We start from the raw sequence: 27,262 nt of genomic DNA on the forward strand, positions 1-27,262 counted from the left end.
TTTTATAAAAAAAAACTCATCATTTATTATTTTATAACAATATTGTTTCGTGTTTTCAGTCATCTGATAGTATATTATGTAGTTTATTACATAAATGATAATTTTGTATCAAACTTATTTATGTTCGGGATTATAGTTTGCGATAATATAATGAATGTTATTGATAAAGGTATTGATAAGTATTGTGATAGTTTTAGAACTTGTGAGTATAAGTCATGTTTCATTTTTTTTTTTAAAGTGAAATATATTTTGAAAACTTATGTCTAAACACATTTTCATCTTCAAACCAAACTTAACCCAAATCAAATTTTTTAAAACAAATTTGAGAATCTATGGTCAAACGCTAGGTACATTTCCTCAAAAAGCCAAACAAGATTTTGTTTTAATAATCAACGGTGTGTTTATAAGGCATAAAATGTTTTCTTATCACGTTAATTCTGTAATAGCCTAACAAATTTCACACGGGTAAACACGATCAATGCCAAATATATACAGATAACATAGACTTAATAACAAATTTTAAAGTTGAGCATGTCTAGGTCTAAAGCAAATAACAAGTAATACTCCTTCGTTCACTTTTACTTGTCCACTATGGACTTTATATAACCCTTAAAAATAATAAATAAAGTGCATAATTTAATGTGATACACATATTAATTGATACATATTTTTAGTGGTTTGAGAAAATAACTTGAAATTAGTAATTAATAATGTGGGTATAACAAGAAAAAAGAAATTATTTTCTCTTGATATGTTAAAAGTGAGTAAAAGTAAAAATCTATATTTAGAATACTGGATAAGTAAAAATAAACGGAGAGAGTAAGTAGGATGAACTATTACATTTTATATGAAAGAAACTTCGCGTGCAATCATAAACAATAATAAGATAAATTTTAAGGTGAACATCAAATTCTTAAGGAGGTGTTATATAACACTTTAGGTAAATTTTATATCAATAAGGTACAAAAAGATATATAAGGAAAGAAATTTTAAATATAGTGACACATTTTAAGGCGAGGTGAGATCAGGTCCAAAGTGGATAATATAACCCGTGGATAGAATAGTTATAACTGTGTGCAAAGTTTATAGTGGACAAGTAAAAATGAATGAAAGGAGTATAATTTACTATATAGTTGTCTTAAATTATTGAATATTTTAAAAATGTCTCATATTAAATGCGGGATAGTGATGTAAGGGAAAATAACTTACATCATAGATGAGCTAAATCGTTCTCCTCTACAATACTAACTCCTGTTTCCCATCACTTATTTCAAAACTCCAACACCATGACACATCACTTTCCTCTACTCTTATTATAAGATTATTTAATGCATATCTAGACAAATAAAAAGACATGAAAATGTTTTAAATCCACATACTGTGGCTGAATTCTATTGGCCAGGGACGAAAAAGTCTATAAAAATCTAGAACTCAAAATGGAAACGTTACATTTTCATCGTTTTCTCTATCATTTCACATTGGATTTAAGAGATTAACTACTATTTTTACCAAATCACCAATTTAAGAAGTGATCTAATCGTATAAATATATTTTATGCAATCAATGCATAGAACTTAAACTCCTTAAATATTTGTATTCCATGTTTTCAGAAAGGAAGTTACTTCTACTGTCTCAACAAATATAACACAATAATTTTTGACAAGTGGATGATTACTTTAGCTATGATTTTCTCAAACATGTTCCAAAAAAAATTAAATTTCACATTTAGAATTAAACCATTTGGCAATTTAGGCTGAGCTCAGTACAAAATTTATAACAAGTAGCGCCTTAACAAACCAAACATATTACTCTATTGAACTGACGTTAGAACTTTCAAACCAAACATAAAACTTCCTTTGTTACATTGGGAATCAATTTTATACAATGAAAAAACAGAAACAAGATATTCTCAAGAGCCACAGGTAGAGGAATTGTTTAGTTATAAATTCTTTAGGACAGTATTCTGCTAGTTGTACGAGATGCACACAAGCAGAACCACCAATACATCATAATACGCGATTTATCATAATACAAAGAGTATTCAAACAAATAATAAAGCGAAGAACACAGGAGAGAATGTGCTTATTATACCTCTACATCAGAATCAGAATCATCATCGGATGTAACATCAGACTGACAATCTGCCTCCTCATCTTCCTCATCATCATATTCATCGATTTTTACTATGGTTTTGACAGCCATCTTTGACAATGCTGCAGTCTTGCTAGCCCTTTGTGACCGAGTACTCGTTACAGCAGGATTAGTAGGAACAGCAGATAGGGGGAATTCTTCATCTGATGAAGATTCTATTGCTTCCTTAGCTCGTCTCCTTGTACGAGTTGGTCTGGCTGATTTTGGTGCTGGAGTTGGCAGTACTTCCATCGAGTCATCCTCATCAAGTACGATATCAAGATCCAACTTTCCTGAGCCATAATAAAGCATGTTAACAAAATCACGATAAGCAAATATGCCTAAAAGATTGAGTGGAATATGATTAGAATCTATCTCAGAATATAAATCTGGCAAAATAACAACAAAGAATTTTACTTATACGTGCTCGTGGTTACACTATCAGTGCAATTTAACCTACTATAGAAGGTTACTTGCCTTATTTCATAAGTTACTAATCCATTTATTATGGTAGTTACCTATAATTATTTTCAAATGACCCGATAGTGTAAAAAAATTAGAATATCAATGTACAGAAGTTGAACTCATAAACAAATATAGAGACTAAACTGGCAGCATTTTCACAGCTAAGAAAAATACTTCTCTTCTATTTTTATATTGATCACAGACTGAGGAAGCAATGCCAGCTGCGTTCACATCATTGTTGGATGTGGAACTGATATTATCACACTTTCAAGTTCCAAAACTCACAACATCTCATCTTTTGAAACCCACCCACCCCCACCCCCACCCAAAAAAAAAAACCACCCCATATAAATGACTTCAAGTGTTTCGTCAAAGAGAAAGGAAAAGAGCATGTGATGACTGCAGTTTTATAGCCGCTAAACCAGAAATAATTACCTAGAATAAGTTTAACTTCATCAGATGATAGTTTATGGTCTGGAGATTTGTCTAAACCCTTTAGCCTTTCAGCCATCTGTTTCAACTCCTTAAGAAGCTCGTTTTCAGAAAGTACAGATTCAGCAACACGATTCAATAGCTGCCTCATTAACTTGACAGCTCCTTGTTCTGCTGGTCTAAAGTGAAGCAAGGATAGTGCCTTACACAGTGCAGAAACATATGCTTTCTCTGCAGCTGTCTTCTTTGCATGGAAGCTGGCCACCTTGACAGACAACCCAAAGAAATTTCCATTCCATTAAACAGAACAGGAACACTACTAACAACAACAACATACCAAGTATTATCTCACACTGTGGGGTCTGGGGAGGGTAGTGTGTACGCAGACCTTACCCCTACCTTGTGAGGATAGAGAGGTTGTTTCCAATAGACCCTCGGCTCAGGAAAACAGGAACACTAGTAAAAGTATTATATATGATATGTTCGTTAAACTAAGCATAAGGGCACTGAACTGGAAACTGTGAATAAATACCTCTGCAGCGATACATATTGCAAGCCCTTCTTCTCCAGTCTCGAACTCAGATGAAGGTTCAGGCGAATCAATGTGGTTTTCATTATCGTTTTCACTGGCTGGAGCAGTTTCCTCAGAATACAAGGGAGCCTGCATCATCTGCACCATAAAACGTGATGCTTGGGTAGCACGCTTGCGCATATTAGAGACCATGAACGTAGATCCAGTGGCATTGCCATAGATGCCTGGCCACAAAGAGCGCATAACTGGCATGAAAGCCTTGGATAAACATTTCTGCAATGCAAACCAGAAGTTTTCTGTAATAACCCAAAACCAAAATCACAAACCGATCTATCCAATTCTCGTAAATTTTGCATGCACAAATTTGAAATTCTATAAACCTTGTGGTTCAACGAGAGGGATGGATAATGCTCAAAGAATACAGAAAGGCATTGCTTCAACCTGTGAGGTAAAATATTATCAGGTGGAATTTTCAGAAGATGAGATAAAATAAAGTGAACAGCAAAGAGATTTACCTTCCAAGTTCCTTATTCTCACTACAGAAATACAAGCTTATGAGCTCAGCTAATAGCAGCGGATTTGACAAAGCAGGTGTGCTCGGATACTTCTTACTTAGCAGAAGAGTCTTAGCAAAGCCCTCACCAAGAACTGTTTGAACTGTCTCATATTCATCACAGTCATCAGAATCACCTGAATTGTGCTTCTCCAATCCAGCATATAACAGGTCAACTAATTCTATCTCCAAATCCTCACTTCCAATGCTAAATTTGATATCAGATAACATTTTAATTTTATGATCTTGGAGTTGTGATGAGAGATCCTGGTTCATAGCTTTATCAACTATATTAGGACCATGCCACATTCCAAGGTCAATCAACGCCTTAGAAGCCATAACAGTAACTGAAGAGGGGCCCTTAACAAAAGAAGACCTTAATTGCTTTATTAAATCTTCACTAGGTCTCCTTTCTAACAATCCAAAGAGACCGAGGCATCTAATGGCAGCCCTCTGAACGTCTAGGTGTACATGCTTTGCCTGCATTTCAGAACAATACAAAATAGCTCAGAATTCTACAAAGTTGATAACAGAGGAACCAACAACAAGAAACTGAAGGTTATAATAATACATCCATTACATTATCCCCAAGAACACAAATGAACGTGGAAATAAATGAATGTATAACATCAGATAAATAACTGAGGCAAAAAGAAAGAATAGAGAAGGTAACTTTTACAAGATACAGACCCCAGGCAGCAATACAGAGTGCAGGACTTCATTCGGTTCTATAGATTTTCCATGCATCCAGCGAAAAGACTGAACATTTTCTAACAGAAGGCTAATCACAGCAAGACAGTGCAACCACTGCATGTAGTCTGCAGTCCTCTCTCTGCAAGGCCTAGCAAGCTCCTCCACTACACGTAAAACTACTTCTTCAAATTCTCCTGGAGCTGCATGGACTTTTTTCGCCAACTCTGATACAGCAGCAGCCCAATCTTTGTCACCTCCAAGATTGATACCATCTCCTATGACAACCTCATTGTCATGCTCATCTAATTCATGATCAGGGGGTATGTGAAGCAACTCCTGCAGAAATTCATTTGCAACTCTTCTGTTTGTAGCATCAGAAAAATCAAGCATTGCACCGAGTAATAGCAGTTGCCGAGATGCAAATCGGTGATTGATTCCTGCAATAATCTCTGTCACTAATAGCAAAATATGGAAGGAAAATAAAACAGAGAGGGTTTTAGAAATTAGAGAACTATGGATAAATTCCTCACCAGCAACTATGTGCGCTTTAATCAATTGAACATAGTCTCCAATAGAAGCAGGTAGAATTCTGTCAAGAAGATCATTTTTATCTGAAGCTTCTGATGCATATACAGCAGATTCTGTCCCTGTTGTTGTAGCAGCATCAGAGCCCTTTGCCTGTTTGGTCATCATTAGGAATATTTACATGATATGACAAAGGATTTTGGCACTAGTCATCCAAATGAAAAGTTTGTATAGCAATAAACTTTTTTTATTTAAGATAGATAAATAGCAATAAACCAAGAATTAAACCCACTATGCACTGTGACACTAAATACCAGTGCCCAGAAACTTCACACAGCCAGAATACGCTAGAAATAAACATAACTGGGCTGTAGCTAATTTAGTCAAAAAATCCTTATACCATGCTAAGATATGTTCCTAGAGACTTCAACAAGAAAACTGTGAAGGAACCAGCAACCTTTATTTTGGACCTTCATCACAGGCATTCACAAAACTAAAGTTGAGGACAATGGACATAAGTGACCTCAATAGGATTAGATAGTAGCAAAAACACTTATTCAAGCAGGAATGACCAATTCATAGACTCTACTTATTCAAAAGCACCAACTGCATTTTTTTTATGGTGAGACATAATATAATTAAATAATTAAAAGAGGTCTCACCGCCATCTATTATCAAAAAGTATTTTCACGTACTTGGCTCATAAAAAAGAATCAAGCCCGCATATGAGGGATGTGTTAAAGATATAATTAAGTAAAATTATGTTCTCTAATAGCTTAACCTTTTAGATGAGATGGTCACTTTAACATGGCATTAGAGCAAGGCGCATTCTTATTCTTGGTAATTCATACATTCAAATCTCACTGTCACCCAAAAGGGAAAATTATTTTTACGCGTTTGGCCAATGAAAAGGAATCACACCCACATGTAAGGAGGCGTATTGAGGCATAACATAATTAAGTAATAGAAAGTATGTTCGCTAGAAGCTTAAACTTATAAATAAAATGGTCACACACTTCAACATTTAAAAAAAAAAAGTTTATGGAACAGACTACCGTAAGCAATTCATTAAACGCGGGAACTAACAAGGACCGACACATTACTTATTTAGCATTATGCATGTATGCTACGCATAGATTACACAAATAGTTATCTCATTAGCCCGTTATTATGCATAATAATCAAGACGAATTTAAAATGATTAAATTCCGAAAACTAGCACAGCAGACCAAGGCTCTGTAAGCTGGACCTGCAAAATCTGGAATTGCATATGCACTGACCACATTATGCTCTAGCCCAACCAAGACAGACAGATAACTCCAACCTATCTACATCAGGCAATCCATACAAACCCTTTTCACAAACACAAAAATACATAGGAATTTTTTTTATAACTGTGGTGTCCGAGCCAGCTTGCGCGCACCTCGACTAATTCCAAGGGAAGATGGGAACAAATTACTTAGTATCTTTTGCCTCCGAACCTGAGACATCATGGTTCTCACCCACTTCATTGACCACTAGGTCACACCCTTGGGTGCTAAAATAGATAGGAATTTATATTTAATCTATTCAATTGATGCCATCTGTTTGTGATAACAACATTTGAAATCAAATCCATTTACTGCTTAATTAATTATGTCAAGCATGATAGTTGTTCAACTTTTTCTTAATTCAATCTTCCAATGAGGATCTTGAAACATTCGAGAGAAGGTAAATGTTAAATAACAAAGAGAAGGATAACCCTTCTTGGCATTTCGCTGTATGATAACAGGTAACTTCCTATGTTTTAAGGAGTTTTGAGCAGCGAGATGGTACATTGAAACAGTTGAAGAAATAGCATAAGATCTGGTAAACAAATATTAAATACTCACATGTGCCTCCATTTGCAAGTGTTTACTGACAGCTCTCCAAAAGAAAGCGGTTTCTGCTTCCATGAGTTGGATGCTACAATTGCCTGGTAAGCAAAGAGAACATGCAATTAAATGTTGGAACTGCAAACACAAATTGCTCCAAGTTTTAGAAACAATCAATTACATGAAAAACAGAAATTGAGTATCTCTAGCCTTATATGTAACTGAAGGTTAAACTAGGGAAGCAGTTTGCCTTCACTAGAATAGATCATTTTCAGAAAACATAGATAAAGATTTAACACTAAACTTAGTTTCTTATTTAAAACAGAAATGAATATCTCGAATTATGCCAATCAATAAGCATATAAAGTCATTCCGAGAAAGCAAAAGAAGTAGACATCAAATATTTTAATTTGTAAGACCAACCTTCAACAGTGTCACTGTTCGATGTCAAAAATTGCCTCATACTTTGACCATCTTGCAGCTTAACCAAGCCTGCTTTTAACAGACTGTCCATTACAGACTCTCCCACTGATTCATATGTTTCCACATCAAGATATTTAAGTAGTTCTACCAGGTCCCCATTGCAACACTTGGTGAGCCACTCATCTTTCATCATCCTAAAGCACTCCTTTACAACAGATGAAGAGCGATCAGCAAGTCCTCTCTCCAAAATAAGAGTTCTGAGCTTGATGCTGCCAGATGTAGAAAACATTTGTTATAGGATATCTATGAGTTGGAACCTATGTAAACTAATTAAATCAGCCCTATGCATGTGATCCAACATGCATAAAAGGGCATGAATTACTTGGCTGAACTTGAGGTCAAATTAGAGAACATGATTCAAGCATGTGTATGAAGTTAATTTTTTATACCATGCACCCAAGGGAAATGTGTATGAAGTTGATCCAACATGCATACAGTACCAATTTCCAGTTAACCATGAATTTGATAGTAAGGCTTCACTGACTTATAAAATATCTGGCTGATACTCACAGCAAAAAGTATCACATAGGCTTGACTCCCTTTAGTGGTGAATTAGGTTATTAAATTTAAGCTCCAATGCGTCCAGAGTTAATGCAAAAAATTTATCAAAGCCCCTTTATTCTCTTTGACAAGTGAGTGAATTTGATAAGATATTAGGACAGCAGAAATTCTTTGATGTCTTGCTAACTAACTTCTAAGTTCTATGCTAGCATCAATTTCAATGTCCTTAAAAGAATTTAAATAGAAGTTTTTTCTAATGTTTTTTACCATAAATTACGCAACAAGAAACAAAACATAAACAAAAAATATCAAGAATACCAAAACTCAAAAACAAAAGAAGACCCTCACCGACTCTTTTCCAGGTTATATCAAATGGCCATCACAAAAGTCCGTGATTAAAGAACTATACTTGTTTGCTTGTCGAAACCCTCTGCAGTTTTTGTTCATGTAAAAGCAGGAATGCTAACAGACAACTTTAAAGAAAAGAATAACCTTTTATAGAAATCTCTCGATATTGACCTAGAAGCAAACAAGGGCATGAAGTACTTAGCTGAACTTGAGTTTTGTTGTTTCTTTTAGGACATAATATCGATGAGTTGACTGTAATCGGCAAATGGAGAATATCAGGCAGTGAAACCAGTTTGACTGACACCAATAATAGCTCTAACTGTACATATAGCCACAGACATGAGGTATAATCTATGCAGAAGTTTTGATGATCATCTTGTTGAGATGCATACAAAATAAGGGAAAATACACACTTCTTTAGTGATTCCCAAGAAAAGAATGGATACCATGCCAAGATGAAGCAAAAGTAAGGCAAAGATGATACAGGTAGGCAATGGTTTAAAGTTACCTGAAACTCTGCAGGGGAAATTTACTAGCAATCACGGAATAAGCTGCTTTGCGTACTGATTCACTCACATCCAGTGTGCAATCAATTATTGCTGCAGAAGATGCATGGCATGGTGGAAGGGATAAGATAATTGTCCTACGGACATCCTGCAAAAAAAAGCCAATATAGAGGAATTCATTAATTCAATCATTTGATATAGTTATGCTAAGACATATCAGGAAAGTTTCAAGATGGAGTATATCATGTAGATGCTAAAGATTCTACACTAGTATCAGGCAAAATATAGACTAAATGAGTCACATACTGACTGTTTTGAGCAATACGTAATGAAGTGTGATGCATCATTATCAACTAAGGGGAATATACTGTAACATACATAGGTATGAGAAAGCTCACCACATTTTGTTCAAGAGGAAGTGTCTCCAGATATAGTTCCAAAATGTCAGCATTTTCTGAGTCATTAACGAACCGTGAAAGCGCCCTCACGGCAAAGGTACGGACAGAAGCGACCTTATCACCAACACGTGTTTTCATGCTCTCTATAACTTCATCCCAAAGTTCAGAGCTGACTTCTGTGTCATCTGGCAATCGCATTATGATCTAGAAGACAAGAAAATCATCAATGAGATTACAATTTACAAAAGGTATGGGTAATTCTATCATGGCATCGAGATAAAAGAGGAAAAAACAAAAGAAAGCACAAGAAAGAGAAACTTCTCAAATCAAAATTAACCATATTTTGAATGAGAAAGGGGAACTTTAAACCATTGCCTACATTTAACAAAATTCCCAAAACCAAAGGATATATAAGGTGATTTTACATAACTCATTTAGTATAAGAAAAACTGAATAACATTAAACTACGTACTATGAAGACGAGTTGGGGTTAGCTGTATGAATCCTCTAAATCTAGTTTACACTTTTCGGGCCAATTTTATTCGTATACTCGTAATTTGCCTTAGAAAACAAACTGCGGGTTCTCTATAGCTAATGGCCAACTCTAGAACTTAACCTTACACTAATACAATCTCTAACCAAAAAAGACTCATGGCGAACACCAAACCCAATGTAAGCATAGTCACAGCTAAGTCTTAATAATTAACTAGAATTTGTATATGAATCTTTTTACTTTCCTTGCTTTCTTTCTCAGATAAGTCCATATTGATTTCAAGCAAACATCTTTCTTACTACTTTTCACCTCGTGATTTTAGGTATATCTCATCCCCATTTAGCACATTCAATCATCACAAGGTCTCACTTATTACCTAGTGTATTTCTAGGTTTGCGTAGGATATGACAAAACCATATTAGACAATCTTCACTCATTTTATTTATGTGTACTACTCACATAAATATGAGTAGTACACACCCTCTGTTGTGATTATGCATGTTTGCTTTGAGCCGAGGGTCTATCGGAAACAACCTCTCTGTAGGCGCAAGGTAAGGGTAAGACTATGTACACACTACCCTCCCCATACCCCATTTGTAGGATTATACTAGGTATGTTGTTGTACTCACACCCTCTATCCAATATGAGTATTTCTAAATATGTCAAAATTTGTGAATGCAACATCCAACTTAACATCTGCATTTTACCACATTAACACCCATGTTATAAATTTATTGGGTTTTAGAGGTACAAAATTCACTATGATATAACATCATTGGTCCCAAGACTGTTCTATAAACTTGTATTTCACTTTGGTATATATCTTCCTGGGGTATAACACTCGGGTAAAACTTTGTCTCATCCATCCTATTTTCATTTTGTGTTGCATCTTCATTTGTCATGTCATTCTCCTAAAAATAAAGGCATAAATAGCTAATTGTCTGTATTTAGAACTACAATCACGTGGATTCTAACTTCAAACTTCATTATATGAGAGTTAAACTTAATGTGCATATAGTCTTTCTAATTTACGGTTATTATAAAATCCTTACTCTCTAGAGAAGCATTCCTAGTTTAAATTATGCCCATAAATTGCAAATGTATAGACAAGAGCCAAAAGATTTCTTTTTCTTTTGAGAAAGCTATTAGAAGGGAAAAGGAAATTTCTAAGGAAAAATTGGTGCATTATCATAGAAATATTGAAATGGGAGTGTGAAGAAATAGAAATTCACAAAACATTATTTTAGGATGTGTATGAGTATGACAGAAATAAAAAGGCACAGCTTGTGGATTTAGTATCTTCATAGTTATTGGAAAATAGAGGACCTTGTAATTCCTAACTTCCTATGTAGGAGACTACCACATTAGGTTTTCACCTTACACTCTTTCTGATGCAGTGTTTTCCTTCTCTATGCACATTGACTACTGTGCATTTTCTCCTAACTATATTTCAAGTCAATCCTTGACTTCTCCTTTCAAGATTTCTTTCTATTTTTTCTTGTATTCATGGTCAACCAAAAGAGTTTAAACTAATAGTAACAGAGTCACCAAATTTGAGATTGTTCCTCTACCAAAGCGAAAAACAAGCTTTTTAGGGTATGGTAACATGAATATGTTGCCAAATCAACTAGATATATAAGCACATACAAAAACTCAAATCGCAACAAGAACAACATTACGCCTCAATCCCAGATAAGTTGGGGTCAGCTATATGAATCCTCACTGACCACGTTACTCCATTTAAATCATCTCACACCAATATTATGCAAATATAATTTATCATGAAAGTGGCTATATTAATGTTGACTCCCAACCTACCACAACCGTCCTCATTTATCCGAGCCTGGGACCGATAATGTGAGCAAAGGCAAAGTATAACAACTAAAATAGTGAGTTTAAAATCTGGCTTCACAGTGCAAAAAGTGCAGTATAACAACTAAAGTCACAATAAAAACATGCGTCAAAAGTGCTAGGGAGTTTCCCAATCTTTAATGTTCACATTTGAGGTGTGGCCAGAAGCTGCACTTTTTTACTACATTCATCACTTTTGTCAGATACAGCATCAATACTGCGTCGAGCAGTAGCAAAAAGAAGTAATGTACTACTACTTATAAGGAAATCTCTTCTCAGTCCTTACGGATGTGCTTTATCAAATGACATATCATCTCAAAATTATTTAATTATCAAAACTCAAAAGCAAAATCAAATCCTCCTCCTTTCTCTCTGCTCGGCTAATTGACAATTATACACAAATTCACATTTTCTCATCCAATGAGTAATTCAAAAAAGTATGCAAAAGGCACAAAATAACATAAACTACAATTTTCTCTATTATTTATCAAAATCCAAAGCAAATGGAATAAATATTACTATATCCAAATAAGTACGCGAAATAGAGGGGCAAAAGCACAAACTACAGTTTTCTCTAATTTAAAAACTATTTAAAAAGCCATACCTCGGAAATTATCTGACAAGCCCTAATCCGGGCAGTTTTATTAGCCGCCCCAGCAGCCATAAGCAAAAACTCTAGAAACTTCTCCAAAAACGCGTCACAATCCGAAGCATTTTTACCGTCACGCACACTGGCGAAAACGGCGACAAATCGGATGATTCGCTCGGCAGAAGCCGTACGACGCTGGAAGTCGAATAACGGTGTTAACGCTCTCGAGAATGCACCGAAAAACTTGTCAGGTGACTTCGTAACGGAACGGATAGCCGAGAGTTCCTTGAGCTTTCGTTGATGTATTGCATTTGACGATCGAGCTTCGTCCAAAACCCTAGAAATTTTTTCAGTCAATTTTTTATGTAATTCTTCTTCGTCTACTACTGGAACTGGCATTTTCGAACGATTTTGTCGAAGATTTTTTGCTTATCTGACTGGATCTGCGCGTGTGTTCTGGGAAATTTTGTAGAACTTTGGATATGGCTTTCGCTGAATTTGATTTTGAATTTTGAGCGGGAAAATTTTTGTTATGGTACATTCAGCTTATGTCGGACTAATAATTTCAAAGTTTGAGACTCATAACCTCTTTGGCCAAGCTGAAACAATAAGTTTATTTCGAGAAATGCTTTTTTTTAAAAAAAAATTGAAAAATTTTTTATAAAAGTCATTTGTGTTTGGCTAATCATTCTAAAAATTACTTTTGAGCAATAATTTGTGTTTGACCAAACTTTTTCAAAAAGTGCTTTTTAAGTATCAAATTACGAATAATGACATAAATAGATTTACTCAATAGTTAATATTATAAGTAATTAATAATCTTAAAAGTTTGTTATTACAAGCAATAATTAAATTTGTTTACTTTATTTAAGTAAAATATGTGTAGACAATAAATTTGAGTCGAGAAAATAAAATCAAGACCGAAAATATTGCAACAATCGTAGTATTTTATTTCGAATATTTGAGTGTACAATCTCTATGATTCATCTGATTCTACTTTTCTTGTAAAAATTCAAGGGCCTTTGAGCTTGATCTTCAATTTGAATTTGATTTATCCGTCGCGAACACTTTGATTGTTGCCACGAATTTTATCACGAACAAGTAGCCTTGATCTTGAACGTTTTGTATTTGATTTGACTTCGTTCTTGATCTTGAATACTTGAATTGTTCTTCGTTCTTGAGCTTGAATACTTGATTTGTTCTTCGTTCTTGAACTTGAACTTGATTGCTTGAAGCCTGAAACTTGTAGAGAAATTTGCGGTGTTTGATCCACGAGCTCTCTCTTGCTTCTTGTTATAACTTCTGGTGTCTTTTCTGAGTTATGAAGACCCCTATTTATAGTTGTGGAAGGGCGGAGTTGTGATAAGAATAAACTTTTTCCGACCAATCAAATTGAAGTGTGACATGGTTGTATTTGATTGGCCAGAACATGTCACTTGCACACGTGGCGCGATTTCATTGGCCTTTCAGTGTGATTGGGCATGCCTTGTCATTTTGACATGTGGCATGATCATATTGGCTCTTCCACTTGACTTGGTGCGCCACGTCATTTGACTTGAAGACTTCAACTTGGGGGGCTTAAATATTTCAACTTTAAGACCGACGAACTCGAAGAGTTCAACTTTAAGACTTGGAGGGCCTAAATATTTCAACTTGAAGATCAACGGATTTGAAGACTTCAACTTGAAGACCGGCGGCGTTGAAGACTTCAACTTTGAGACTTAGAGGGCCTAAATATTTCAACTTGAAGATCAGCGGATTTGAAGACTTCAACTTGGAGACTTCGAGGGCTTAAATATTCCAGCTTCTCTTTTGCTTTACATTGTTCGACTTTTATCTTAGTCGCATAATTTTCAGATTTTCGTGCCTGTAACAAATGATTCATATCTTGCCATGGGAGAATCCAAATAATGAACCGTTTGATGACTTCAATATCTAAAATATATCCAATACTCAAAATCAAAAACCTTCAGAATCGCGCCGGATAATATCTTTAAACCAACTTTAGATTTCACCATGTTAAAAATTTCAGATTTGCGCAGTCTCACCAAAAAATTCATATCTCAGTGTAGAATTATTGAAATTGCAAACCGTTTGATTTCAAGAAAACTAGACTTCAAGATTTAGCATATATCCATAATTCTTAATCAAACAACTTCAGAATCGTCCCAGATAATATTTTGAAATCAACTTTATATTGCACCATGCTATCAATTCTAGATCTGCGCAGTCTCACCAAAAAAATTCATATTTTGGTGTAGGAACGTCGAAATTAGAAGATGTCTTACTTGACATCAATTGAAATTTAAGAGCCATATTCTCACAAATATCTTGAGTTCAAGTCTCACTTGATTTAAAACGTTGTGCCAAGCAATTATTTCCTTATACTTGTATTTCCTTTTGATGTCTCTCTTCTCTTACCTTTTTTTATAAGGCAGAGGTCGGACTTGGAGACCAACAAACTTGAAGGTTTGGCGAACCTGAAGACATAGAGAATCCCTGGACTTCAATGCAAATACTTGACATCCTCCTAAAATCGGCCCATCGAAGATATCAATTTACCATGGAGGGTTGCCCCCTTTAAATCAAATGAGGTCAAAGTTCAGTAGGAGGATGGCATTTCAGCTTGCGCTTACATTCCTTTATACATCATTCGAACAACAATTGGGGCAATATGTATCTTTTGAACTTATGCGACTGAACTTAGAATGAAACTCTAAGCTGCCTACGTACCTCGGTGAAGAGGATCAAGTCATACCGTAGTTCAGGTTGGGTAGATTTTTTTTTACGTCCTAACTTTTACCTAGGCCGCCTCTTTCGAGATTTTCAACATAGCGGATTTTTTTAGGGGGGGCGTACGCAGTTTAAACTCATGCGGGCCAGGAGTATAGCAACATGCAGTTTAGGCTATTGCGTCAAGGAGCGTCATGACTTATAGTTTAGGCTCGTACGTCGAGGAGCATCATGACTTGCAGTTTAGGCTCATCGTCAAGGAGCATCATGACTTGCAGTTTTGGCTCGTACATCGAAGAGCATCATGACTTGCAGTTTAGGATCGTACGTCGAGGAGCATTGCAACTTCAAGGATAATACTTCTTCAAAAAGTTGCCATTGATAGGGCAGATTCTCATACCATCTGCATCAACCAGTTTGTAAGCCCCACTTGAGTAAGCTTCTTGTACGATATATGGCCCATCCCATTTTGAAGTGAACTTCCCTACAGGTTTATGGGAAGTAATTATGGGTCTTCATACGGCAAGGACTTGATCTCCTACTTAAAAGGATCTCGGGCGAACTCTTTTATTGAAGGCGCGAGATAATCGAGCTTGATAACATTCAAGACTCTGTTGAGCTTCCAACTCTTCTAATCGAAGTCGAGCATTTTCTTCATCAGTGATCCCTTTTTGAATAGCCAATCTCAATGAAGGTATTTGATGCTCAAGTGGCAAGACGGCTTTGACTCCATAAACGAGTGAATAAGGAGTCGCCTGTGTTGGCGTGTGGTGAGTCGTCATATATGCCTATAGAGCTTCTTTCATACGGTCATTCCAATCTCGTTTGGATTTGGAGACGACTTTCTTTAACAAGTTGCATAGAGTCTTGTTGAATGCCTCAGCTAGACCATTGGCGGCAGCATTGTACATCGAAGAGTTACGTTGCTTGAAGCCAAAGAGATCACAAATCTTGTTCATCAACCTATTATCGAATGGCTTTCCATTATCCGTTATTATGTAACGAGGAATGCCAAAGTGATAAATAATGTTTACTCGGATGAAACTTGCAACATTTTCCTTCTTTAATTCTTTAAGAGCAACAACTTCAGCCCATTTCGAGAAGTACTCAGTTACAGCCAAGATGTATAGGTGCCCACCAGAGGACTTTGGCAGTGGTCCAACAACATTCAATCCCCAAGCACCAAATGGCCATGATGCAACAGTCGGGTGCAACACTTTAGGAGGTTGATGAATAAAATTTGCATGGAATTGACAAGCCTTGCATCTTCGAGCGTAGTCCAAGCAATCTTTTACCATCGTTGGCCACTAATATTCCATCCTTTTTATATGGAAGTGGAGCGTTAGTCCGTACTGGTGTGACCCACATACCCTAGAATGTGCCTCTTGCAAAGCTTGGAGAGCTTCTTCTTCTCCTAGGCATCGTAAGAGTACTCCCTCGAACGACCTTCTGTATAGAGTATCCTTGTAGTAAAGGAAGCGAGGTACACGATGATGGATTTCAGTCCTTCTCCTCGGATTTTCAGGAAGTATCCCATAGCATAAGTAGTCGATAATGGGTTGTCGCCATTCTTCTTTCTCAACTTCAGAAACAACAACAAGATGCTTGAGTTTGTCTTCTTCACCTTCAACCTCATTTGGAGACAGTACTACCCATTTTAGCAGACGGTAACTTGCGCTTGGTCAGGCAGGGCTAATGATGAAGCTAGAGCAGCTAAATCATCAGCCTTCTTATTTTCTTTCCTTGGCACATGCTGAATAGTCATATCACCGATCCACCCCATCACTTTTTAGTGTAATCATGATATGGGCGTAGTTCAGGCTTTTTAACCTCGTAACTACCCAAAAGCTGATTGACCACTAACTGGGAGTCACAAAAGACTTGCAATTGCAATTGCTTCATTTTAAAGGCCATTTCAAGCCCAAGTATTAATGCTTGATATTCAGCAACATTGTTGGAACAAAGTTGTGTCAAGGTGAAGGAGTAGAGCAAGACTTTACCTTGGGGAGTGACAAATACTACGCCAGCACCGGCTTCCCCACGATGCGCAGCACCATCAAAGTACATCTTCCATGGAGGTTGAACTTCAACGACCATTGCGTCCTCATTAGGTAGTTCATCAGTTAGCTCCCAGTCATCAGGTATCGGATGATCTACCAAGAAGTCTGCCAATGCTTGTCCTTTTACAACCTTTTGAGGGATGTACAAAATCTCGAATTGTTGAAATTGGAGGCACCATCCCACTAGTCGATCACTAAGAACAGGTTTTGACATCACGAACTTGATGGGATTTGCTTTAGAAACAAGGCGGACAACATGAGCTTGAAAGTAGTGCTTCAACTTTAGAATTGAGAAGATTAGCGCCAAACACAACTTTTCAATTGGCGAATAGTTCAACTCGTTAGGTGTCATCATCCTGCTCAAGTAGTAAAGAGAGTTTTCTTTCCCCTCACTATTTTCTTGGGCCAACAGTGCTCCAACAGACCTTTCCTGCGCTATAATGTACAGTATCAATGGCTTTCCTGGTATATGAGCTGCTAAAACCGGAGGCTTCATCAAGTAGGTTTTGATACTTTCGAAGGCATTGCTACAAGTTTGATCCCACTTGAAAGTAATGACTTTCTTCATGAGGTGACTAAATGGTTAGCACCTCCCAGCCAGGTTTGATATGAATCTTCTAAGGTATGCTAGCTTTCCTTGCAGACTTTTCAATTCATGGATATCTCGAGGCTCAGGCATTTTCAAAATGGCATCCACTTTGGCTTGATCAATTTCGATCCCTCGATGTCCGACAATGAAACTAAGAAACTTTCCAGAAGTAACTCCAAAGGCACATTTCAATGGATTCATCCTAAGTTGGTACCTCCGGAGCAATTCAAATACCATCCTCAAGTCTTTCATGTGGTCGCCCTTCTCTCTTGATTTCACCACCAAGTCGTCAACATAGCATTCGACATTCTTGTGGAGAAAATCGTCGAAAATATTCTGCATAGCCCTTTGGTAACTAGCACCAGCATTCTTCAAGCCAAAAGGCATTACCTCGTAACTAGTAATAGCATCGATCATCAGCTCTGGAATAGGAAGCGGGAATTTATCTTTGGGACATGCATTATTGAGGTCCCTGAAGTCAACGCATACTTGAATCTGGCCATTCTTATTCCTTACAAGGACAATACTTGAAACCCATGTTGGGTACTTAACTTCACGAATAAAGCCAGCTTCGATGAGTTTGTTAACTTCTGTTTCAATCAAGGGAACCAAGTCCGGCCTAAAACGCCTATGAGCTTGTTTAACAGGACGAGCACCATTTTTTCTGCAATGTGATGGACTGCTACTTTCGGGTCCAAGCCAGGCATCTCTTTGTAACTCCAAGCAAATACATCCATAAACTCTTTGAGTAATTCAATATAAGTGCTCTATTCGTCAGCTTCAAGTAAAACACTTAGGTAGGTGGGTCTTGGTTTTTCATCGGTGCCAAGGTTAACTTCTCTTAAGGCATCAACTGTCGTCTTCACTCCTTCTTCAAGTTCAGGTGGAGCATCTTTTGCATCTTTATCTTCTTGAGGGTCCCCATCATTGAAAGATATGTGATAACATGACAAAATATCATCCAATTCCGCATTATCTTCCAACGAAAATGGAATGCCATTCTTGATTTGTCCAGTGACATGATACAAAGAACCTACACTTTCTCCATATTCGTCACGTTCCTTAGTATAGACAACAGTATATGGCTTTACCTTCAGTACTTCTTTACATGAAACCACAAGTTTTGTTTGTCGCCTCATTCTAGAAGGAACCAAACTTTGGAAATCCTTAGAGATCTCTTGGATTTTGGGTGAAGCGGGTATTCTTGTATTTCGATGATTTCTCTGGATCTTATTACCCTTCTTTAATGGACCCAATCTCTCAAATACAGAAGTTCTCACAGTTGATTTTCCAAGCCGACCAAAGACAGAAGGCCTGTTAGAAGCGGCAGATTTGTCTTCTACACTGATATAATTGCTACTCGCCCTTCTTATTGAGATGCACACTAGTGACGATTGCTTGTATCACATACCTTCACGTGGTTGCCTCGTTGCAGCTTTTGATGGGAGCTTCCCTAACTTTGACGGCTCATTAGGATTGTATCCAGCTTTTGCAAATAGCTTGTAAGCGTTAGGATCGAAACCTTCATCTGTTCGCTTTGTAGGGAGTGCCACATTCTGCAAATGATTTTAGGCTACAAACCCTGCAAGCGGCTTTGAGGACAACTTTACTGCCTCAATTCGTTTTACCAGAAGAGTTAACTCCCTTAGCGTCTTGGTTTGGAGATTATGTGATCCGCCCTCGTCTTTCTTCCTTTTAGGGACATATTGGAGCGCGGGACTTACTTTCTTTTCATAAGACACAATACCCTCTTTATGAGATTTATTCACGTTGGCGGGTACCTCCTCAGTAACAGTTTTGGCTTTACCAATAGTCACATCAGCTCTTTTAGTTATGGGGTCGTCATTCTTGCTTTTCGTACCATCATCAACTTTCAGCTCCTTCACAATGCGGTTCTTCAAGTAGAACTTTGCATCTGACTGAGCCTCGGTGAATGGTTCATTATCAGCAACTACCGTTTTCTCGACTTTACCCTCGTAGTATTTTAAACATTGATGGTAGGTAGATGGAACTACTTTATTCTCGTGTATCCAAGGCCTCCCAAGCAGAACATTGTATGAAGTCTTCGCATCGATCACATGCAGCCATGCACTTGATTGCATATCTTCAATAGTGATTCTCAGCCTGATCGCGCCTATGGCTCTTTGCCCCCTTGGTTGAATTCTTGGATCATCACACGACTTTCTGAGAGTTCGTTCATGGGAATACCAAGTTCTTTCACAGTGTGGATTGGCAAAATGTTCACCGAGGATCCTCCATCAACCAAAATCCGATTAACCTTTCATCATGCATATAGCCAACCATGTACAGTGGGCGGTTATAAGGAGTGTCACCTAGCAAAAGATCGTCATTTGTGAACGTGACCTTTTCCTCACAAGCATTAACTTCTTGAGGAGTGGAGTCTATGGGCTTTTCCGAAAATGGTTCCAACGGTAGGTCATCACTCTTTTCTTCCCCTTTGTTAGTATGGCAACAAGAGGCATCAATGCCCTCATGGGAAATCTTCGTGGGGAACCAACTTGGTAAAAACTCCTCCAAGGTCACTGGATTTCGTGGCTTTTGAGAATGGTGCATCTCCACTTTTGCTTTCTTCAAATGCCTAACTGGATTTTTTTTTGTTGGTCTTTTTACCGTCATCTTCCTTTTTGGTTGTTCTATTGATTCTTTTCATAGGCTCATTTTGTGGTGCCTATGTCGAGTCACCAATGCCCAACCTTCATCGTCATCAGGTTGATTGACTTCAGCTTTGTCGCTCTCCAGTAATTCTTCATCTTTACTTTCTTTAAAACCACATAAGTTATCCGGACTGAATGAGCCAAAGGTGATAGAGACTTGGTTTGCGCTTGCTTTCTCATCTTCAAGCATGATCTTCTTTTCGCGAGCCAAATCTATAACTTTATCCTTGAAGACAAAGCACTTCTCCAGAGGGTAGCTTACAAGTCAGTGATATTTGCAGTAGTTCGGGTTATTTATTTTCCCAGCTTCATTTGGTCGCTTTATCTCCGGAAGCTCAATGAGATTTAACTCGAGGAGTTCTTCGAAAATGGCTGGCATATCAGAATCCAGGAATGGGTACTCTTTTTCCTGCATTTCTTTTAGAGTCAACTTTCCACTTGGCTTGTCTTAAAAAGAAGTGGATTTCATACTCTGCTTCTTGCTCACCTTCGTCATGAACTTCATAGGTGATGTATTGACATTCATAGCTTCTTTGCTTTCAGACTTGGGTACGAACTTGCCCCACTTCCTGACTTTTTGCTTTTCATTCACTTTGTGAGGTTCATAGATGGGTAACCTTTCATTTCTAGCGAAGGCCATGCTCAATTCCATGTCATGGGAACGAGTTGCAAGTTCTTCAAATGTTCTAGGCTTGATACCTTGCAAGATGTAGCGCAATCCCCAATGCATGCCTTGGATGCACATCTCTATGCCTGAAGCTTCACTAAGCCTGTCTTTGCAGTTGAGGCTTGCATTCCTCCAACGATTGATAAAGTCAATAACTGGTTCCCCCTTTCGTTGACGAGTATTTGTAAGCTCTATCATACTCATCGTGCGTCTTGTGCTATAAAAGCGATTGAGGAACTCTTGCTCTAGTTGATCCTAGCTGTCGATAGATCCAGCCTCGAGGCCCGTGTACCAGTCAAAAGCATTTCCTTTTAGCGAGCAGACAAACTGCTTGATGAGGTAATCTCAATAAGTCCCAACATTGTTGCACGTCTCCACGAAGTGCGCAATATGTTGCTTTAAGTTACCTTTACCATAAAACTGTTGAAACTTCGGAGGTTGATAGACAGTAGACATCTTCAACATATCGACCCTTGCAGTGTACGACTTTGCATATGTAAGGGAGGATTTGGCAGCAACTTCATATTTGTTCTTAATGGTTCCTTCGATGAACTCCTTCAGTTGATCGATTGGAATCATCCTTCAGATGAGACAGGGATAGCCTTAGTGGATGCTGCTTGTCTTGGGGGAGAGTCACTCTCTAGAACTTCTGGGAGATTGCCGGGTGCATGGGTAGATTCTTCTTCCATCAAGATTCCCACCCTATTTGTTAGCTTGTCAATTCTAGCCTCTTGATTTTGCATGCATTTGGTCAAGCCAGCGATTGCTTCCGTCAAGTTTGACAACTGCTCCTCTATAGATAAAGTGTTTGTCACCATGGCTTGCATGATTTCGTGGATGACGGAGAGTAGCATGGATTTTTACATAGATTGATCCTTGACTGGCTCACGCTATGTGGTGTAAGTGGGGAGGATCCATCGCTTGAAGCATCATCATCTTCCTTCACAACAGAGTGCTTGAGCCGGAGAGGTCAAGCAGAGCAAGGGTTTCCTTGATCTTTTCAGCAACATCACTTCCTCCTTCATATGCGTTTGTGGAAGATCTCGCTCCTTTTAAGGATGAAGGTACGAAAACAGGGGTTGATGCGGACGACACTTGGGGTGCTTGTTGTCCTAAAGAGCTTGCTTTACTCCTCGTAACTGGTTTGAAGCTTCCAAAGGTGACATCGAGGATGTTTTCCACATCATCATAGAACCTGGAGTTAGCAGCCTTGGTGGATGTTGATCTGGAGTTGATTTTCTTCGAAGCCATTTCAATGTTCTTGAACTTTGGTGATTGAAAAGTTGAGATGAGAGGTAGAGATTGTCCCACTGGGCGTGCCAGAATTTGTAGACAATAAATTTGAGTCGAGAAAATAAAATCAAGACCGAAATAATCGTAGTATTTTATTTCGAATATTTGAGTGTACAATCTTTATGATTCCTCTGATTCTACTTTTCTTGTACAAATTCAAGGGCCTTTAAGCTTTATCTTCAATTTGAATTTGATTTATCCGTCGCGAACACTTTGATTGTTGCCACGAATTTTATCACGAACAAGTAGCCTTGATCTTGAACGTCTTGTATTTGATTTGACTTCGTTCTTGATCTTGAATACTTGAATTGTTCTTCGTTCTTGAGCTTGAATACTTTGATTTGTTCTTCGTTTTTGAACTTGAACTTGAACTTGATTGCTTGAAGCCTGAAACTTGTAGAGAAATTTGCGGCGTTTGATCCACGAGCTCTCTCTTGCTTCTTGTTATAACTTATGGTGTATTTTCTGAGTTATGAAGACCTCTATTTATAGTTGTGGAAGGGAGGAGTTGTGATAAGAACAAACTCTTTCCGACCAATCAAATTGAAGTGTGACATGACCGTATTTGATTGGCTAGAACATGTCACTTGCACACGTGGCGCGATTTCATTGGCCTTTCAATGTGACTGGGCATGCCTTGTCATTTTGACATGTGGAATGATCCTATTGGCTCTTCCGCTTGACTTGGCGCGCCACGTCATTTGACACGTGACACCAAACTGGGCCTCTAGGAAGATTACATCTTGGGCTTGATGAAGTGGGCTCATCACTTTAACCCAATTAAATGTGCTAGCCCAATGAATTAAAATTTATTTATTTAATCCATATATATTGATCTTATATAATTAATCTAATTATATTAGCTCATATATTTATTTGGACCAATATATCTTGAATTTAAAATATAGTCCAAATTCTTTTATGGATTTAAAATTTATATGCCTACAATATGAAAATAAAATTAAAAAGTACTTAATTCTTTTGATATAAGTTAAATATATTAAAATTCATTCAATAAATATAAAAGCATTCACCCCTAAAGTCACTATATATTAGAAAACTATCCTAAAAATAAGCAGAAATGCTTATACATTAATATACTAAGTATTAGGTTTAACATTTATTTTGGTATATACTATATTTTGTTAAGGGTATTTTAGGTAAGAAGGAAAGACAAAACTACTTCTGATTCTTCTTTTGGGAAGAAACTACTTTTTTCTACTTCTCAGAAACTGCTTCTGGTTCTTCCCAAAAACACTTTTTCTTCCGAAAAAACTTTATCAAACACCTCAAGTTAGGAGGAAACTGTGCTTTTGAAAGAAAAAAAATATATTTTTGGCCTCTTCAGAACATTGGCCAAACAGGCTATCAATACCCGTAATGCCGTGTTCGAGTTTAAGTATAATGATGTGTAATTTATAAAGTAAAATTTAATAATGAAAGATTTTATTGTTTTTGTGTATTTGTCGAGGTAAATTTGGATTAATTGTGTCTCGGAATATATATCAAATGTTGAGAAACCAAAAAGAAGTTATGAATTATAATTTTTAAATTTGAAATCCTCAAAAGAAGTCCATTTTCGTTATATTCTCCCTAATGGTCCTTGTGATTTTGAAAAAGATGAATCATTTCTCTTTCCTTTTTTAATCTTGATTTTTTATTATCCACTTGCATTGATTACTAATGTGTGCGTTTTGGTTGCTTTTTAGTGCTAGTTTACCTTAGTTTTGTGCACTGGTTTAAAAATTAAACGTGACATTCATTAGACAAATATTTTGCACTATGCATAAATTCTTAAGATACATTATATTGTGTTAACTTCATATCATTACCATATACAACATTAAGACTTCAAGAGTTTTATTTTTATTTGAAAAAACTAATGGGACGAGTAATATAATGATGTGTGGACTCCCATAAAATTAAGTGTGATTTCGCGGTGCATGTATGGTAACGTTTTTCTTGCTAGCACTTTGCATTCTTTGAGATTTTATTACTATAGCGCACATATAAATATCTATTTTTTTCTCATTTCTACAATTAGTAAGTAAAAGCTAACATTATTGCGTATATAATACTATGCAACTCAAAAGTTACCACCCAGAAAAACATTAAGAATTTTTCATAAAACACTATTTTTTAGTGGTAATTAGCTATCTATAGATACCATTTGTTATATTACGGATTGTAGATACGTTTTCTGTTATTATAAGATGTATTAGATGTATTTAAGCTATTGTATTCATAGGCGTGAATCAGGGAAGTCCAGTTAATCAGTTGTTGTATTCGAGTGTATTCACGGCGTGAAACATGGGATTACAGCTGGATAGATCATTATATTCGACTGTATTCACAGCGTGAAACAGGGGATTACACTGTTTTTAATTCATAGGCGTGAATCAGGGAAGTCCAGCTAATCAGTTGTTGTATTCGAGTGTATTCACGGCGTGAAACATGGGATTACAGCTGGATAAATCATTATATTCGACTGTATTCACAACGTGAAACAGGGGATTACACTGTTTTTAAACGGAAAATGAATCAATTAACATAATAGACTCCTAATATAACTCAACAAACTCAATTATAACATACAAATTTTGTATTTCCAGTTATAAAAAAGATTCTCAACCGAAAAATACCCCCAAAACATAGCAATCTTCAGAGAAATTATATAATACATTTGAATATATAAATTATTGTCACGACCCAGATTTTTCACCCTCGGGAGTCGTGATGGTGCCTACTAGTGTGAGCTAGGCAAGCCAATCTTTTAAACCAATTACTTCATTATCCAATTATTTCTTTTTAACAAACATAAAGCGATAACGTAAAACAGCGAAAATTTGATTTAAGCGGAAGAAAACAATAAAATATCTGAAATCTGCATCTATTACAACTGCTAAAGCCTTATGTACCCAAAACCTGGTGTCACAGTGTCACAGACGGTCTAAGATTTACTACATACAAAGTCTGAAGAAAATAACAATACACTGTTTTCTGAATATAAGGAAAATGAAAAAAGAAATAGGGATAAAGGGAGACGCCAAGGCCTGCGGACGCTTGCAGGTCTACCTTGGATCTCCGCGTGGACTGAAGGTAGCCTCCAAACTACGGTCCAAGAGCTGCTCCGGGATTTGCACATAGTGCAGAGTGTAGTATGAGCACAACCGACTCTATGTGCTGGTATGTGCCTAGCCTAACCTCAGCGAAGTAGTGACGAGGCTATGACCAGACTACCAAATAAACCTGTGCAGTTCAATATATACAGCGGAAAAGAAGTACAAAAATAAATAGTCAAGTATGGGAGGGGGAGCATGTTGCGGGGGAGATATCAATTCCGAATAGAAAGACATCAAGTAAACGAAAGAAACAATATAACTCGGATATCAACAAAGAATCAAAAATCAATAAATGCACGGCATCACCCTTCGTGCTTTTACTCTAGTCCCCACCAAGCAATCATATAATAAAAATGTGCACGACATCACCCTTCGTGCTTTTACTCTATTTCCTCATCATATAATCAATATAATCGGCATGGAGTGGTACATCGTGTGGTGCGGCATCACCCTTCGTGCTTTACACTCTTTCCTCACAATCATACACGGCATCGCCCTTCATGCTTTACACTTTTTCCTCACAAAAATAATGCACGACATCACCCTTCGTGCTTTTAACTCTCTTCCTCACCAAAACAACAATCACAAGCAATAGAGCAATGGAATAAATGAAATCATAATAAGAATCCCGGCAAAGGAACAACATTTCAAAAACTTAGTCCCGGCAAGGGAACAACATCAATAATATGAACATCCCGGCAAGGGAGATAACAAACAAAACAACAATAACCCGACAAGGGTGACAACATAATGATCTCTTCTCTTTCTCACTTTTACTTCACAATTTACTTCACAACTCGAGCCAATGCTCTAGAGGTTCAATTATCACTTATACTTTCACAATTCGTTATACAACTTGAGCCAACGCTCCTTAATGTTCATAGGTCACAATTCCTTCCACAAATTTTATACAACAAATAGAAACCATCACCAAGGCATGAGAGATATAACGAAGTCATGATTATCACAATATAAAGACTCACGGTCATGCTAGACACCAACGTATAGATACTCGTCACCATGCCTATACGCCGTACTCAACAATTACCACATAGCAAATAGGACTCGACTCCTAATTCCTCAAGCTAAGGTTAGACTTAACACTCACCTTGATGCCACAAACACATTTCACTTTCAATTATAGCTTTACCCTCTTGATTCCACCGCCAATTCGCTCGTATCTAGTCACAATTTACTTAGTTACATCAATAAACGCTAAATGAATCAATTCGAATGCATGAAAATGAGTTTTCCAAAGTTTTGCCCAAAAAGTCAAAAATCGTCCCCGAGCCCACATAGTCAAAACCCGAGGTTCAAACCAAAACTAGATTACCATTCCCCCACAAACCCAAATATATAATTTGTTTTGAAATCGGACTTCAAATCGAGGTCCAAATCCCCAATTTTTGAAAAACCTAGGTTCTACCCAAAACACCCAATTTTCCCCATAAAAATCATTGATTTTGAGTTGAAATCATGTTAAAAGATGTTAATGATCGAAGAAAACGAGTAAAAATTAACTTACAATCGATTTGGAAGAAGAGTTGTTCTTGAAAAATCGCCCTAAGGAATTTGTATTTTGAAAAGATGTTGAAAATCATCTAAGTATAAAAGTTGCAGGTCTCAGATGTGGGATTGGCAAATATGGGTTCGCAATTACGAACCCCGACCTCTGCTGGCTTGGGAATTGCGAAGGGAAGCTCGCATTTGCGATCCAGCCTTCGCATTTGGGAGCTCCCATTTGCGAGCCAGGCTTCCTGGGCACACCAAC

General features: G+C 37.1%; 1 protein-coding gene across 1 annotated transcript; it reads right to left on the reverse strand.

The window, feature by feature from the left end:
- Positions 1–1,805: 1,805 nt before the first annotated feature.
- LOC104234160 (uncharacterized) lies at positions 1,806–12,882 on the reverse strand. The gene is made up of 12 exons (XM_009787672.2): positions 12,368–12,882; positions 9,420–9,623; positions 9,024–9,169; positions 7,607–7,875; positions 7,202–7,284; positions 5,336–5,483; positions 4,803–5,242; positions 4,075–4,592; positions 3,940–4,000; positions 3,560–3,832; positions 3,031–3,292; positions 1,806–2,423 (listed from the first exon to the last, which is right to left on the reverse strand). The coding sequence occupies exons 1-12, from the start codon at positions 12,749–12,751 to the stop codon at positions 2,086–2,088; spliced, it is 3,126 nt and encodes a 1,041-aa protein (XP_009785974.1). The 5' UTR covers positions 12,752–12,882; the 3' UTR covers positions 1,806–2,085.
- Positions 12,883–27,262: the final 14,380 nt, after the last annotated feature.

This window comes from Nicotiana sylvestris, chromosome 5 (assembly GCF_000393655.2).
Source record: "Nicotiana sylvestris chromosome 5, ASM39365v2, whole genome shotgun sequence".
NCBI classification, from domain to species: Eukaryota; Viridiplantae; Streptophyta; class Magnoliopsida; order Solanales; family Solanaceae; genus Nicotiana; species Nicotiana sylvestris.

Bases quoted from the DNA above. Each gene is read 5' to 3' on its own strand.
- LOC104234160 (XM_009787672.2), bottom strand. From the start codon at position 12,751: ATGCCAGTTCCAGTAGTAGACGAAGAAGAATTACATAAAAAATTGACT. The intron at 9,170-9,419 runs GTGAGCTTTCTC...TTTTTTTTGCAG, and splicing joins TTCCTCTTGAACAAAATGTG to GATGTCCGTAGGACAATTAT. The intron at 4,593-4,802 runs GTCTGTATCTTG...TCTGAAATGCAG, and splicing joins ACTCTGTATTGCTGCCTGGG to GCAAAGCATGTACACCTAGA.